This window comes from Lissotriton helveticus, chromosome 5_1 (assembly GCF_964261635.1).
Source record: "Lissotriton helveticus chromosome 5_1, aLisHel1.1, whole genome shotgun sequence".
NCBI lineage: Eukaryota > Metazoa > Chordata > Amphibia > Caudata > Salamandridae > Lissotriton > Lissotriton helveticus.
This window is the reverse complement of record NC_136065.1, coordinates 385,173,062-385,185,621: the sequence shown is the minus strand read 5'-3', so window position 1 is coordinate 385,185,621 and position 12,560 is coordinate 385,173,062. Positions and strand designations below refer to the sequence as shown.

At 44.0% G+C, this 12,560-nt stretch overlaps 1 protein-coding gene across 2 annotated transcripts in view; it reads right to left on the bottom strand.

Moving 5' to 3' along the window:
• Positions 1-12,560, bottom strand: part of ECE1 (endothelin converting enzyme 1) — a 420,365-nt gene that overhangs the window by 166,136 nt on the left and 241,669 nt on the right. For both annotated transcript variants that reach the window (XM_078642557.1, XM_078642558.1), the window contains exon 3: positions 6,511-6,652. In XM_078642557.1, the coding sequence (XP_078498683.1) occupies positions 6,511-6,652 (142 nt within the window). The remainder of the gene's footprint in view (positions 1-6,510; positions 6,653-12,560) is intronic.

The following is a 12,560-nucleotide window of genomic DNA, read 5'->3' as shown; positions in this document are numbered from 1 at the left end:
AGTACCTGGATTAAATGGGCATAATTGGAGGGAGCAGTTCCCACTTTCTGTGTGCGGCAGTTGGAGCACTAGAGGAGTGCTCCTTTCTCTGAATTCTTTTGAATTAATTGTGGCTTGAGGCGATCCACTGATACTGACCTCACGCACTCAATGTTTTCATATACGGGTCGCATTCTCACTCATGAGTGTTCAGGTTACAAATGAAGACAAGGCGGTACTAAGGAGGGACTTACAAGCCTAATAAATCAGAAGCCAGCATTTAAGAAGGACAATGACACAAGCCAATCAAAAATATGAGTGGAGAGTAGGCGGGGCTTCAAGTACATACTCCTATACAGCATGGCTTGTAGAGCAGCGCACGTGTTGCCCAGGCTCAACCTAAAAATACAGAGGTTTACTTGCATACATGCTCACAAAAAGGTCAAGTGAGGATAAGGACTGATGCCAGTTTGACACCTTTGTCAGATCATAACAGGGAGAAGCAGTTTCCTCCAAGACAAGAACCTGTTTCACTAGAGTTGCGATTATAACACAATGGATTTATACAGGGTGGATGCTGTAGGCAGGCACCGATTAACTATTAACTAACTGGGTGCCTCGTCCACATAGGCAGTCATCTAGGTGAGCCAAGGTCTACCAAGGCAGACATAGAACCAGGATCTAGTTCTGTCACTCAATGACTGTTTAAAACAAGCCTTTGCTTAGCCAACAGGGCAGGCTTTTGTGAGAGCTATTGGCTTAGCCAAAGTCGTCTAGCTATGTTGTAGAGAAGCACAACTGCTGTGCAGCATGGTTAAAAGTAAAAGAAATTTAAAGCGCTATAAAAGTTATGTTAAAAAGCACCTAGACGCAGGAAGGTAAACCAAAGCGCTATGACGTGGAATCGTCCTTTTTTTTTTTTTTTTTTACTTATGGCTGGTGGGTTGGGGCAACATAGACAATGGGAGGGTCGGAGGAAGGGCAGAAGCAAAAAAAGAAAAATAGTACTCAACTACAGTGACAGCAGTGGAAGGACCCTAATCAAGATGAAGTAATCTGTACTTTGGGTTTGCTCCCGAGGAAAGAAGAGGAAGTGCAGCCGGTACGGGGTGCCCAACTGAGAAGTAGAAAATAAGCGTGGCAATGAAGCCAACAAATGGTAAGCAGTGGGTGGGCCCTAAACCCCTTGTTGTATACAATATCTCCTGCAAGTGAGAGCGCATGCACTGTTGCAGGCTAGACCTAAAAAAACGCAACCTGCCTCACGGTCTTACTCTAGTGCTGCAGTACAAAATTACTGGAAACCCCTTTGGGACAAAACAACTAAGCAACATGGTAGATACTACAGTTGTGTTTGCCGTTTTAGTGCGTAACACACTATGTTATTCTAAATGAACAACCAAGTTGATTTCACTTTAATATTTTTTTCACAAAGTCAATTTAAAAGTATTGCTTATGGCGACAGATAAAGGTGCCATATAAGCTGTTGTGTTTGATGTTTTAGTGCGTAACGCACTATTTTAATTCTAACTGAACTACCACGTTATTTTCATTTACTTTTAAATGGACTTTGTCAACTTTTGTATGGTCTATGGTGACAGATGGAGGTGCTATATAAGCTGATAATTAAAATATCCTGCATGCTTTTTTTAGTTGGAATTTGGCCAGTAAGACTCCATTTATTACCTTGTCGAGCACAAGATTCCATGTACCGGCCTCGACACCAGATAACAATGTAGGTTCTTTTCCCCTCCCCATGCACCCTCTTTCGCCCAGACCTCCCCCTCTCCTTAAGTCCCTAAAGGACCATCGCCTTGGTCACAGACACCCGCTAGTCCTGTGGCAAACTGGGTTCCTTCACAGGGCCACTCGCAGCTCGCAATTTCCTGCCTTTAGCAAGAATCAGACGCCTTGGAAAGGTCACGCTGGGGGCACCAGCCGAGGAATGTGCGGTTTGTTTTCCTTCTATGCTGCCCACAAGATGGGACAACGCGTGCAACAGTTTCCGCTCTAGCCTTTTGGAATTGTTGGCTTTGGACAGTGATTTCATTTTATAGTTTTGCAGGGGATGTCAAGTTTTGTACCTTTAACTTGCTCTGCAATGGAGTAGTGCTCTCCTTTCGATCTAATGACCATTTTTTTAGGGCAACTGCGAGAGGCAGAAGTTAGTAACCCAGTCCCCTATGGGAAGAAGGCCATGACTTGGACTTCACACATTATAGGTTCAGCTCTCAACTATCCCAGGTCCATACAATATTCTCACCCAGGGACCCTATTATAGAAGTGCCCCGGGGAGACGCAACAGGTGTGTTAGAACGCTTTGCGCACCCCAGGAAACTTGTATTAGAGAAGGGCCTCAGACGCTTGTGCGTCCCCTTCTGTAATATTGAAAGTGCTGGCGCACATACACCACCCTTCAAGAGGGCATTCCCTTATTTGCATGTGGCCATGGCTCCATGCAAATGAGGAAAACATTTTGCCTCTGCGCTAGCGCCGCATTACAGATGCGGGCACAGTAACAAAGAAGCACCCAGGAGGCCACTGACAGTCAGGGGCGTAACACAGGCCCCCGCAGCCCGTGCGGGGGGCACCTAGCTCCAAGGGGCCCCCTCGGCACTGTACTCTGGCCGGGAGAGCTCCTGATTGAGCCCGGAGGGGGCCCCTCTAAGTGCCGTGCAGGGAGGCCCCCTCAACCTCACTTTTCGTTACGCCAGTGCTGACAGTGCACCACCTAAAAGGTGGCGCACTGTCAGTGCACCCCCGATTGCAACCCTCTGGTGGGGGAAAAGGGGATCCCCATGGCCCCCTGAGACAACCCATTGCAGGCAGGTGCAGTCACTTACTGAAAGGGCAGGCTGGTTGCTGCGCTCAGTGAAAACAAGGTTCGACTTCAAAGCAGCCACTCTGTTTTTCACGTGCATGCGCCGGCCTTGAGGGCAGTGCACTCATCCCAATATGGCGCATTTTACTCAATTGCACCGGGCGCATATTTTAAAAGGTGTGCCTGGCGCAATCAAGGAAAATGCGCCATATGTGTAATACAGCCCCCAGTTCACTTGTTTTTGGTTTACATTCTGGAATTTGCATTCTATTTTTCCTTTCACAGTCTGGCGTTAGCAAAGACGTTTTGATTTTACTAAAATTATAAGTAGAATATACTTATGGGGATATTTAGCCAGCTCTCTTCATCCACTGGTCTACTAATGTGTCTTTCACATTTTTCCTCTGCGTACTAAAGCATACAGCATGGAGAACTGGTTCAGCCATTGGCTAGCTTCATTGAGAGTGATGACATTCTGTCTTTTCATTAAGAGCACATTCACACAATCTAGTCGCCGGAAGGGCCTTGGACTATTATGGAAATGCTTGCTTTTTAGCCTATTATTTCAATTGAGAAAGGTCCAGTGGCATCCCCAAATTTAAGCAAACACCAAAACAAAACAAGTACTGACAAAGCTAAAAGGCTAGTGGCCAATGCCAGTCTTACTGGCTTTACCAATGATTGTTCTTATAATGAGGACTGCAAGTCCAGAATGTAAACTAAAAACCTGGAGGTGGACTACTCATTTGTGGAGCCAGAAAACCAGAGATCTGTGCAGAGTACGAGTACGGGGCGCAAGACATGACTGAGTGGGCAATAGCAGAAGGGGGTCAAATGATGCAGGCTGGACTAGATGCCTAGTCATGATGAAAAACTGACAAGATGACTTCCGGGTCTGGATGCCAATGTAGAGCAAGACATTAGAATCCTCAGACAAGGCAGCTGTGAACAATCTACGGTCTTTATATTGCAGGCTGACAATTGAAACGGCAAGGCAGCCTACACAAAAACTAACTATAACCAATGAAAGTATGGGACATAGTGGGATAGATTGCAAGGAATAAATACCATGATCTTGGGAGAACTGACTGCGCCATGGATGGCTGCGATGAGCAGGGTGGGGGGAGCGCTGGACCCGTTGCAACACGAATGTGACACCCGTGCTCCCGGATCCTAATACTGAGTCATTGTGATGACAAATAAATCCCTACAATGTGGTTGGATGGCAGATGCACTGTCTGAATGTTGGGATTTAGTTCGTGAAAAAATAAATAAAAGCTATAATTTAAAAAGTATGCATCAGCGGATAATACAGATGCTAAGACAGGTCTTCAGAAAATGAATGCGACTGAAGAAGGTCCAGTTACTGCTAGTGCAATGCCTTGTTGCTACTTGGACGAATCCATCCAGATACTGTGAGAAAAAGCTGTTGAAATTAATTCCTATGAGGGGAAAGAGCAGCAGTTATCAGATTGCGGAAGAGAAAGATCGCTTGTGGCACACCAATGATGAAGGAAAAAGTTTCTACGCCTACCTGCCAGAACGACAAAAGCTCTTCCCACAGAGCCATGGTAGAACAATGTACTGTGGCAGCAAGCCTCAGATTGCACAGGAGTACACATGGAGAAATAGTGGGCATGTTTAGTACCATCTTCTGCACACAATCTACAGCAGTCTAAATTTAATATGGCTATTGAATGGAATCCAGTTCAGCTATGGTGTGACAACCATCCACACTCTACGACCAAGGTTAGACAGCAGTAGAGATTGACATTCTGTAGATGGAGCACTGATGCACTCCAGCCGCGAGGCTGGGGACAGCGATCTTAGTAGAAACTTGGACCACCCTTGGACTGGGGGACGTTTACTCTGGTGGATGTGTCCCCTTGCTCCCCTCAGCTGTGTGCTCTCAAAAAGGTAAAAGCTGCACATTTAACAGCAGGTTTTACAGTGTTGTGGACACCCAGACCTGCAGGTCATGTGATTCTGGCTTGAATTCATGTCCTGTTCGCCTTGTCGGGACAGAGGTATGGAAGAATTGAGATCCTTGTCCCGTCGGACTTTGAAAGAGCTTCAGTGATAGAAGAATACCATTAGGAGTGCACATTCCTGTATGAGGCAGACAGCTCTAGACAGAACTCCAGGATGACAGCAAAAAAGACCTTTTGAAGGCAAATTTCTGTAGGTGTCACTATTTTGTCACCAGTACTGCCTGCAAAGCACCCACAGATGGAGGACACAAATCCAGACGGCAAGGGTTGGCGTACAAGTCAAAATGAATTCAAATGACATTCTTTACTAAGCCAGCATTTCAGGACTGACTGCATCCATGAGCTGAAAGGGTTTGATTGAAACCAGGGCTACTGAGACGTGGAGGGACGTGGGGCACATATGGAATGAATTGATAATCATATTCCTATTTACAACACTTTGGGGGAAGCCCTAAACTATTTCATGGTGTGGGCCTTTCTCACCGAAATGTGGACTATTCCATAGTGACAGCAGCAAGAATCAGCACTGCTTGGACTATGTGACAGCTTTCCATAGTCATCCTAACTGCAGAGAGCAATGGCCTAAGGGGAACAGCAAAGAGGTACCAACAAAACTACTTTGATGCAGGTTCCAGAGGACATCTCTTGAAGTGAGCAGTGTGGTCTGTCAAAATGTGGAAACAATGGGAGGCAGCGAAGGATATGAAGTCACTTTCCACCTATGGAGAGGTTCCTCAATATCCACATCCAAGTCCTATTGAGCAATTGTGAAACACTAATGAACATGCTAAAACCTTATCTTTAGCCTTTTATCCTTTACTGGTGCTGAGAACTTCCCGTTCTGACTCCCAAACAATAGAAACGAGTCCACCAAGGAAACCCACAAAACTTAAAGTATTAAGACATGTTTTTTTAAGATACTAGAACATTTCCCACTTGGTCAGTGCTCTTGGACAGGGTTCTACAATGTCAGTCCTGGGGGGCCGGATCCATGCAGACTTTTTGCATTTCTACATTTAGATTAATGTAGTTATCTTAAAACGTAGGATTTTTTTTTGTCCTCATTTATACGATCTTAGTGGTTATAGTACCAGGGTCACCCCTTATTGAGACACCCTTGGAGAGGAGGTAAGACCATGTCTTAAGAACCAACACTTTCTTTGAGTTTATGTGTCACTATGCCACCACACAGAGACTCAAACGTTTTTGATTGCGTTAATTTAAATCATTGGACGTCCCTTCCTGCCCTACTGCATAAGTGGTATCCCAAAGATCCCAGTGTTTCGTACATTTACTTTCCCCTCTGGACTTATCTAAATTCCTAAACTTTTCTACTGCCCGAACCCAGTTCTCTACTACTGGAGGGGATGGAAGAATCCAATTTATACACACCTCGCGTCTGGCAATCAACATGAATGTAAATAAGAGATATTTCAGATTTTTAGATAAGATAATGCTAGATTCAGGCATGCATCTTGTCCTCCAATGCCAACATTGGAGAACACTGCTCTAGGATGACAACAGGGCTGGGGTAGAATTATTCTCCTGGCCAATCGAGAATCTCCCAATAGTACAGCCTGATATGTAAACCTGTAAAAGTAATGCACGGGTGAAGCAATATTGGGCATCTCGTTAATCCCAAACATTTAAAACCCCAGTCTGTTGTATTGGTCCCCCTCCCCCGCAACCTCCCCAATCTGGCCCAGTTCAGTCACTTACTGTTTCTGTACTGGAAGCCGAAGGACAAGATGCAGGCGAGAAGTGCAACTGCCAAGATCACCACCACGACCAAAAGACGCTTCTCTACATGGGTGCGCTGGGTCCAACAACTCTGGGGCTGCCGGGAGCTCCGCACATTCACCTGGAAAAAGGAGGCATTCATTAGCGAACGAGCAAGATCACAGAAACAAGGGTGACGCATCCACACCTATTGACATCAAGTCATGCTTCAGACAAAAAACACAACCACATGAAGAATAACCAGCAGTCTGGATTAGGAGTAAATTGATAGACTGATTTCTGAGCCCAGGCCATAGCAGAGGCTTCGGTTCAGAAAATTGCAAAGATTAGGAGAAAATGTAGCACAATGCAATGCAAGCAAAATAGAACAATGAACTCGAAACAAAACCGTGGAAAATTAGATCATATACTTAAAAAATAACATTTAATAGGCTTAAGTCCCTATGGAAAGTGTAATGGATACTCAAGTTAATTTGTCCAGGAAGGAAAACATACATTGACACAGCCAATAGATCTTACCTATACAATATCCTTCAGGTACCTCTATATTTTTAAGCCATGTTACAAAGCAGCATGGCCGCCGTGCAACATGGCTGAAAGTAAAGAAAGAAGAAATACGACACAGCTAGCGTGTCATGGCGCTTTTATTTTTTTTAAGCCATGTTGCCCTGCAGCCACGGCTAAAAGAATATTGATAAAACCAAAAAGCTCTTGCATATGCGAGAGCCATTTGGCTTGGTCAGTATTTTTTTGTGGACGAGAGGAAGCAAGCAATAATACGACAGGACACTGTTGTGTTGGTAAAGAAGAAAAAAAAGCCCTTAAAATGTTCTCTCTCCTGAACACTGAACCAGTTTTCGATCACGTTAAAGAGCAGAGGCCCAGCTACAATATGGGGCTGTCAATTTGAATCTTTAATGTACGATCTGCGTAAAATATTATCCTTGTCTTGTGTGTAAACATTGAAAAAAAAATCCAGCAATCCCACATACATTTTGCAACATTTTTTCCTACATATTGAAAAAGTGAAACCACATGAAGAGACGGTAGACTAGGATTTCTGCACCTCACGCCAGTTTTGACATATGTACAGGTCCCGCGCAGCAAGCCCTGGCATCAACCGTCTGATGATGCCTCTGTGCTCCAGATCCTTTAGATACAATTGATGGGCGTGCGCAGGATGATAAAGTCCAGATAGCAAAATAAGAATTACAAAATGTCTTTATTGTTCAATAGATATCAAAGCTTTAGATTCCAGCCAACACGTTTCGTTCTTCTTGGGAGAACATCATCAGGGCTCCGAAGGGCAATCACCCTTACAGAATACAGAATTCCTACTTATTCTTCACGTGAATTTGTGACTCATCCAGACATCTTTGCCGGGGACACATCCTGGTACAGCTCAGGACATTTCATATACACAAGGATTTTTCACAATCAACTTGGTTTCCCAAGGGTGATTGCCCTGGTGAAGTTCTCCCAAGGAGAACAAACTGTTGGCTGGAATCTAAAGCTTTGATATCGATTGAACAATCAAGACATTTTGTAAATCGTATTTTGCTATCTAGACTTTATCATTCTGCGCACGCCCATCAATTGTATTTTTCCTACACATTGCTTGCACTTATAAGTCCCATACACAGGAAAGTAAACAGAGTAACCCAGCCCCTCGCAATTATGTTAGGAACATTTGTAGAGTAGTGGGCATTAAATGGGCTGGGTTCCTCTGGTTTTTAGACCCATTAGTAATTAAAAACTAAATCCCTATCGGGCCCTTTATTTATGTCCTGATCATTAGTGGCAAATCACACAGGTCGACTTTTGAACAACTAATGTTAAAAAAACCTTAAAGTCAGTGATCTAGCTCCTGTTCATATTTCATGTTTTACTTAGTCTTGTATCAAATACTGATCGAGTAGCACACTATATGGATCACAAAAAAGTTTGTTGGCGTGTTTAAGCCACCTCTCTCATTTTACAGGCTACGTCCCACTTTGTGTCCCACTTAAAGCCCTGGTAGAGTAATCTGGTGAGCACACGTCACCTATCTTGGACTTTGCTTTTGCCAGTCATTACTTTCAGGTGTGTCGTGCGATTGGCCGAATAGAATCAGACCAATCTTTTTCAATCCGGAAGGAACGGATTGTTATAGTACCTCCAAGGACTGCAAGACAGCTGCCTCTTGGCATAGATTCATCTGGTCACATCTAAACATTTGTATAGTGCCAACTATCGCTATTATACCATTGGAGCTCTTTATCAGTGTAGGGGCAGTACACAAGTTTGGCAAACATAATGGATACATTTTTATGACATTAGCCCAAGTCCATGGTTTATTAGCAGCAAATTGTTTACTAAATAAGAAGAAGGCTGTAAGATAGCAGGGCGTACTAAAATAGACTTACATTTTCTTAAATAGCAACAATAAAGGCACACTAACAAAAAGATAGAGCAATCCACACCAAATGATCGCGGACAGTCCCACGGATACTACAGAACAAGGGCCAATCATAATGCATTCTTCTTGTCGACCGTAAGGACTGATGTAATGTCCATAAATTGTGTTCATGTTTTATTTAAGAAAACTATTTTAGACTTTTAGAAATGTTAAAAATATTGGTCTGTAATTTTAAATTGGCGTTTTTTTAAGATTGTAGTAATTGTAAGATTTTTGTTAATCATGCAAATAAAATTTACCTTACCTCTTGTCGACCGTAAGTGATCGAAAAACAAGGTTCCAACAACTTGAGGGTTAAAGAGCTAACTCCAAAGACCGATTCCCCTGGAGCATAAAAGCCCTAGCACCCCCTGTCTGCTTTGGTATGATTTTCAGAGATGTAAATGTTTGTTTCTTAAAAGAAGGCATCGATGTGCTCTTGAAAAAATAGAAGCAGAACATGCCAGGCTACTTTATAATCTATTAAATGAGCCTTCGGGGAACGGAGTCTACGAAGGATTTTTTGGTTACAGCACTTCCCTCGACTCTTGCATTCTACGTGCTTACAATGTAAAAACTGCCTACTTAGAAGCTTTAACAGCATGAGAAAGTGGTGGGCTGGAAGCAGGTTTGCTGCTGCAGAGCTGTATACCACGTCTCTTTGGCAATTCCCACATGACCTGTATAGAAAATGTTTTAAACATGGCCAACTTTGATTAGAGTTTCTCTCGCTGGAACAGAGCTCATTGCTGACGCTAGAGCATTTACAAAGTAAACTCTGTGGAAAACAAGCATTGGCAGGGACGTTTCAGCTGGTGGAAAAAAAAGTATAGTACCCAAATTCCGTCGGGAACGACGGACGGGCACTGATTAAATGTAATCAATTCTGTGCTTGGTCCCTGCTACACAGCAGGCGGTGGAAGTGGGGTTTCAGCTGCACTGGCGAATTAAAACGGCTGCACAGAAGAGTGACGCAGGAGCAGAAAAATGGTAAGCAACAGGCATGCTCCAAGCCCATTTTGGATACTACAGTGTCTCGCAAGCGAGACGCATGCGCTAGTGTATGCTCCACCCTAAAAAAAGGTTGAAATTGAGAATGCAGATAATTTGTAAACAGTAGAGTGCACAAGAATGTTTAAGTCGTGGAGGACCACAATCTTTTTTAATTTCTTAAACCAGGTTGTGCGGCCATTGTGTTGTTAAACTCTAATCAGAACCCCTGAGCCCAATGTGCTTTGAACTCAAGAATTCTGGCAAATCTTGGTCTGCAGAGGGTGATGTAGTGGTGATCTGATACAGAAATTGGTCAGGGTGGAGTGGTGCCATGCTTTATTTAGAGACGGGCAAACTGAAGAATAGTCTTTCATCAATGATCGTTGAGGTCTCTAGGGTCATTAGTTTGGTAACAACTGATCCCTAGTAGGAACCACAGGAAAGTGGTTTGTTCCTCCATGCCAGATTTTCGCAACACACTACATAACCCCCCACCTGAGAAACCTGCACTGGCTCCCCATCAACAAGAGGATATCCTTCAAGCTCCTCATCCATGCACACAAGGCACTCCACAAGACCGGCCCAGCCTACCTCAACAGGCGGCTCTCCTACACCCCCAACCGCCAGCTACGCTCTGCCGACCTCTCACTCGCCACCGTCCCGCATATCCGAAGAACAACCAGCGGCGGGAGATCCTTCTCCCACCTCGCCGCCAAGACATGGAACACCCTCCCACTGAGCCTACGACAGACCCAAGACCTGCTGACCTTCAGGAGGACACTAAAGACCTGGCTGTTCGATCAGTAGCGGCCCCCTCCATCTCCCCAGCGCCTTGAGACCCTCACGGGTATGTAGAGCGCTTAACAAATGACTGATTGATTAGGAGTCACCTTTACATTTAATGTATGTAAATGTAACTCATGTGGATATCTAAAAACTCTTGTCTTCACACACAGGCTGACCCGTGGGAGAGGACCGCATTTTCGAGCAACACAGCAGCAAGGATCACTAATTATCAAAGGGACCGATAGCTATAATACCGCCCATTGCGATTTAAGCCAACCCGAGGGTGAACCATCAACAGAACCAAGCGGGCATTATACCACGCTTCCGGTTCTCTGCTAAAGGAAAATTACAGAGAAGGCCCGTGTTTTAGACCGAATCAGTCTAGAAGTATACTGTGCCCACTGTGATCCCGGCTATATCAAGCAGAAAGCTTTTTATGAAAGGGCGCTCCCATCAAATCTGAGATTTTATGGATATTCCCTATGAAAAGATTGTGAAAGATTACAACTAAGGGAGTCTCCTTTATTGAAACAGGTGTTTGCATGAAAACGTTTAACAAGATACAGAGTGTTTATTCCCGTGTCTTGAGAAAGATGGAGCAATAAGGCTTTTTCCATCAAAACGCGTTGACGCTAGATCTTGATACGCAATCCGCCCATTGAGCATTGCTGCAAAAAAGCTAATTATAGATTGCTTATCTCCATGCCCACAATACAACATTGTGACGGAAGTGTAAATTGTTAAGACTGAGTTTTACTGCCTAGCCTTTGTTTTCCCACTCTCTTTATACTGTCATGCATATTGTGATAAATATTTTAATTGTATTGTGTTTAAGAAATTTTGTGATATCAATTGTATTGTCTGACGGGCCATTTCCGTGTTTTTAATGACTAAATTTTGCAATGTGACCAATAAATATATGATATATTTTTTTAATACAAAGTGTTGTAGTGGTCTCCCTATTATATATGGTTTAATCTTGAAATGTGTGGACAGTGATGAATGAGAACAACAGTGAATTAGGGTTAATGTTTCTTGAAGGCAGGTTCCTTTTTGTTAAGAAACCTAACCAAGGGGATCTCTCCTTTCTCACTATCTAAAAACTCTGGCATAGTTCCAACCCTCTGGGACAAACTTTGGACAGTATCACTTAGGGTTTAACACCCTGTCACTCTCCTCAGTTGGACTGCTTCTGGAGTTCAAGCACTGACTTTGGAAATTTTCCAGTGTGGTGATGGATCCATCTGGCTGGATTCACCTTTTTTTTGTTGTTTTTTTTTACATCCCTACAAGGACTGACTGTACATAGGACAGGCAATTGCTTTTGTAATTCTTAGACTGGGCATGTGGCAGACAGGAAGGCACCCCAGAAGCCACAGGGTATCTGCTGGTGGCCTCCCAATAACCCAAAGAACCATCACAGGAGCTGGCAAATGACCAGAGGAAATTTACAAGTACATTTTGTGCCACTGGCCAAGTGACACAGCCCTACAACTTCAGAATGAATATGCTACTTACCAGTATGCATCTGTTCTTGGCATGTAGGGCTGCTAACATTCATATCTTAGCATTAGATCGCCGCCTAGTGTTGGGTCCGGATGATCGCACATTGTTGTCCTGGAAGAGTCTTCGAAGTATCCTGAGATAGGTGGCTCCTCCCCTGGACTACAGTGCGCATGGGCATCGGCTCCATCCCCAGATTGTTTTTCGCCATTGTGGCAGAAGATGGAGTGAAAAGTGTAAAGGATGTCCATGCTAATGATTGAATACAATTGTATATCAGCAGCCGCGACAGGCACCGGGGAGGAGGGTG